At 37.4% G+C, this 5,148-nt stretch overlaps 1 protein-coding gene across 1 annotated transcript in view; it reads left to right on the plus strand.

Annotated features, from left to right (window-relative positions):
• Chodl (chondrolectin) overlaps positions 1–3,894 on the plus strand; it is a 19,697-nt gene extending 15,803 nt beyond the window's left edge. The window contains exon 6 of the mRNA XM_021209409.1: positions 2,522–3,894. Coding sequence (XP_021065068.1) covers positions 2,522–2,606 — 85 coding nt within the window. The 3' untranslated portion in view covers positions 2,607–3,894. The remainder of the gene's footprint in view (positions 1–2,521) is intronic.
• The last annotated feature ends 1,254 nt before the right edge of the window (positions 3,895–5,148 follow it).

A 5,148-nucleotide genomic window follows, 5' to 3' on the forward strand; every position in this document is an offset into this window, starting at 1 on the left:
CACACACACACACACACACACACACACACACACACACTCGGTACTGACATATTTTGAAATAAAATGATATGTCCAAATGGCAAGATTTCTAGGGAGTCAATGAAGCGAACTTCTCACGTGTAGTACAGTTTGTCAATTAAATTAAAAATATATGTTTCTATGAAAAAAACAGAGAAGCTGTATTTAAGTGAGGACAGATTTGCTAGAATAAGTGGCCCCCTTGCTAATGGTTAAATAACTTATCAAAGGAAGGCTTGCATCATAGAAGCACCTACAAGTGAAGTCGTCCTCTTTCCGTTTCATTATCTTTCCCTTAAATAAATTCTAAAGAACCTGAAAAGTTGCAACCCCTTCAAAATGTTAATCATAAATTGCTAATATGTATTTATAAGTGATCTAAGTTATGCATGCCTGGTAGCACATGCCTTCAATTACAGCAATCAGGAGCTTAGAAAGAGGACTATGATTCTAACCTGCACTGCATACCAAGAACATAGCTAAACAAACAAGAAAGCAGACCCTGTTAACCAAATCAAATCAAATCAAATTAAAGCAAGAATAATGGAAGAATAAAAATCAAACAAAACAAAACAATAACTTTTGAAAGTATGAAAATCATTTAAAAATAAGGGGGTTAAGGTCTGGCAATAAATACTATATTTTGAGACCCTCTTGATTTTCATTAAAAGACAAGTTAAACACTGTAAATTTATTTTCCTGTACACACACACACACACACACACACACAGACACATGAAAATAAATATGTCATTTCTTGTCATAATTCTTAAGACTATAGATGGAATCATGTTGATCTCTTCCTGGGAGAGCAGTGGCATAGAGGGATTACAAATCTCTTCTAACCCAGACAGGCTGTTAAAGTGGACATTTAAATCATTTAAATAGCAGATCCATTAGTAAACACTAAATATATGATTCAAACGTTCTCACTTGTCAAGTGAAATGTGCTAACATGTTGAGCAATGGCCTTGAAGGTTTGTTTTGTTTTTCCCAAGAGTGGTTGTTTTCATTTAAAAGATCTGTGGCTGTTTTCACACGTTTGAAATTTTCAGTGTGAGAAAATAAACCAAAACTGGGCACTGTCAGGTGCCGGGATGAGCGTAAGTCCTTTTGTCCATCATTCTTAGATCCTCCCCTTTTTCCTTTCTTCCAGGAAAGCAAGGAGAAACTTCATCAAAGACTCCACTCCATTATCATCCGAGTGCCTTGCAGAAAGTTTAAATTCCACTCTGGTACACATGGCGGGTTCTCTCATTCCATACCATTTCCAAAATAACTCTCCTTCCCTTAACTAGTAGATCTTTCCTAAGTGAACTATTAATAACAACTGAAGCCACGTGGATGACTTGACTACTTTTCTTTCTTCTTCATAAACTTTGCCTGACTTACTTTCTCTTCATGCTGGATATACCTGGTAACATTATGTTGATCTTATTGATTAGAAGGACTATTCATAGAATGTGTGATTTGGAATTTTACTTATCACCACAACACTCAAATTGATATGAAGCAATTATTTTTTGCATCGTAATGCTCAAGGCTTTAGAAATAGATTTTTTTTTTCTGTCTTTAAAGAGTTTTGCAAATTGACAGGATGGTGGAATGGTGCAAAGGTGGATCTGTGAGGGGGTGGGGGGCAAAAGCTATTAGAGGCTGAACTGTGGGAGCCTTGGGCTGACACAAGTACTAACCATAGAGAGCTGTGGACAGACTAAGTGAAAAATTATTTCCAGGAAATTAAGGCAAAGAAATGCAGATCTAGACATATAATCTTGGGGATACTTACAGGCACGTTTACAGTAGCCAGAACAATGACTACTATGGGAAAGAGCAATCTGCATCCCAGGCACATGTTACCGTAAGGGCGCAGGTCTCATTCCAGGGAATGGAACTTACATGTCAGACCTTTCTTGGAGGAAGAACTCACAAGCTCCCAAGTCACTGACTATGCATCTGACTTGGACGTACATTGGTTCAAGAGAGAGGTACAATGAACCTTTCAGGACACAAAGGACTTAAATCCAGTTCAGGAAGACTAATGGAAAAAAAAGCAATAGATGGTTACTTACACTTAGAACTAGAGCGTGTGTTTGGGAACGATTGGACACTAATTATATCAACAATTATATCAGAGTGCCCATAAAGCAAGATTCAGAAACCTGGCCAAAGAAAGGTTTCAGATTCAGAAACCTGGCCAAGGTTTATTGGGGGAAAATGGGAAGTTTTAGTATTCTGCTGGGCATTGTTGCACATGTGTGTTTGAGCTCTATGGTTAGTGAAAAGATGCAAATATATTTGCTTGTCTGTTCTCCACACTTATAAGAACTGTTTGCCATTTTTACATCTTGGAATAATCTAGACCTTTTTTGTAGGAATGGAAAATATGCTCAGGAGGAAAGAAGAACTCATAATATCTGTCTGACTGTCCCCATTTGGACCAAGACACATTTAGTTTGATATGACTCAAGAACTGATTTATTTCTTTTTATGTTTTTTTCAGTAAAGGAAGATCAAAAACTAGCCCAAACCAGTCTACACTGTGGATTTCAAAAAGCGCGAGGAAGGAAAGTGGCATGGAGGTATAATAATGAACTGACGTTGTTCTGGAAAATAAAAATAGTTTTGTAATTCTTGATCAGTGTAAGGAATGGCATCATTACCTTGGAATGGCTTGAAATCTCAAAGGATCTGCAAGATGAACTGTAAGCTCCCCCTTGAGGCAAATGTCAACATTTTTTTTATAAGTTTATAGTTTCACTTACAACATATGCTGAGTGAGACCTGCTTACTCTCCTAAAGGAAACACCGAAATTTCATGTAAAAGAAATGGACCATGCGGATATAATTTCTGTGGACCAATCTGGAATACCTGTGTTGGGAGTAGTTACTCTTGCTCTCTTTTTTTTTTCATCTTCATAAATTTTGATCCATGTCATGTAACATAAATTGTATCCCAATTTACAGTGTGTAGAAACATTCTACCTTTGCAAAAGTGTTTGATGAAAATAGTGTTCTGATATTTATATTTATGGTATTTGATTTTTTACATATATGGTGTTTTCATTAAAAACTGAATTCACATAGACACAAAGAAATCTTTGCATAGGGAAAACATTTCATGTGTAGGATAGTTCATGTTTTGTTTGTTCCATTTCTTTGCTTTGGGTTCAATAAAGTTTAGGAAGTATCTTCAGAAATAAGAAACTATTTCATTGACTGTGCTATTAATCTGCTGAAACACTTTACTTAGAGGCAAGAACTGTCTAACTTCAATTGTGCAAGACACGTGCCTTACAATTATTCTTAATTTAAAATTAAACAGATTTTTGTAATAAAGTATCTTTAATAATACTTCTATAGACATCAATAAAGTTAACCTTGAGAAAATGGCATCTGCAGTACAAATCACAGGTCTTCACATGTTGCCTATAAAATTGCAAATAGCTCCCCCGAGTGTCAGGAATCAATGTGGCTCCTCCCTGTCAATCAAACAGAATGACCATTTGAAGGCTTTGGAGTCAGACAGTTGCTGTTTGGCTGAGTTTTTCCTAACTGAATTTAGCCTGTATAATATATAAAGTTCAATGGTTTCCAGCAGTGTGATGCTAAGCAGAGCACACTGCTATTACTGATTAAAAGAAGAAGAAGAAAAAAAGCAAAACTATAAATCACATCAATTAATGGGCCATGGACTCGAGGTCGCTGATGTTTGCTTATCTTTGATGAGTGTTGTTTGTGGTTGTGAACTGTGGCTTCCTTCTGTCTGATGGAGTTTCCTCAACACGTAGCGCTTGTTCTTCTCAAGAGAGTTGTAACTATTTTGTCTTCAAATGTCCCTGTGCCACTTTTAGCCAAATAAAGAGTTCTTGTTTCTGAAGAATGATCATTGGTGTTGTCTACGTTCTTAAGGGATCAAAGCCCAGATGTATCTCATCATTACCTGAAGATGAAACCAAACATTGTGTGTGGAGAGCCCAGACAGCGGTGGCTCTGAATGAATAGGGGGGTGCCTTCTTTCTCTGTCAGGCTTATTCAGTTAGACAATAAACACTTTCCTTAAGTAGACTTGGTTCTCCAAACAAGAGGCAAAAACAGGCTCTCAGATCTTTTCCTGCTGCCATGAGACAGAATGGGCAACTGCATTCTAAACCCAGCTGCCCCCACTTAGCCCCATCCTTGTGGGTCAAATGGGAGGCCAGCTGTTTGGATCTATGTTTTGCTTGTATGCCAACTCCACTCGTTTCTCCATTTAGCTACCCAGAACTCTTAACAGCTGAAGGATGGAAGCACAAACTGAAAGGGAAGGTTGGTGTTCTTTTATTATGAAGGTGAGGAAAGCATCCAGTGTTAATGGCAAACTCCGTCTGTGACAAGGGTGGGAAAACAATTCTCTGTCCTTTTAAAAGATGGTGACGAAAAATACCATCTTTGAAAAGGGATTCTAAAGCTTTAGCTGGCCCTTGCAAAACGGGTACATGATGTAACTGCTCTGTATTTTCAGAACATAGTGTTAGTATATGTTGGGAAATGATACATTCGAGTCTTCAAAACAAACCACGCACTCGATTCTTCTGCTTATTTCCCCCTTCTAGGTTGAGGTTATTGGCAAGGTTTTTCTAAGAAGAGCCTGTCCAGAGACCTTTGATTATTAGTGCCAGTGCTTATGGGAACATGTAGTCCCCTATCATCTGGGCGATTCTTCTTTTACTGACATGGTTTCCATGCTCCGACTGTCTTCAGTTACAACATGATTGCCTTGCAACCTCTGCCCTCCATTTTCAGGGTCACTGTCACCTGCAGAGTTGTCTCTAGTGTCTCTTAAACACATCGAATTGTAATTATCCCATCTAAAGTATAGCTCAAGCTTTTTTCCTTCCCCAAAGCAAATCACAGCAGTTGTTTCTTTTAATACAACTCATTTGAACCCTATTCATTTATTAATTGGATTAATTCATGAAAGAAAAATGAAAAAAATGAGTATTTTTATGTTGATGAAATATCTGTATCTGTGTTAGTGTATGTGTGAATGTATGCATTTGTGTTGTTAGTGTGGATTTCAGCAAATTCTGTGTGATAAACTGAACTGACATTTGCAGTTACTCTGGAAATAATCCAAGAGATTAAAGG

Source organism: Mus pahari, chromosome 12, assembly GCF_900095145.1.
Source record: "Mus pahari chromosome 12, PAHARI_EIJ_v1.1, whole genome shotgun sequence".
Classification (NCBI taxonomy): domain Eukaryota; kingdom Metazoa; phylum Chordata; class Mammalia; order Rodentia; family Muridae; genus Mus; species Mus pahari.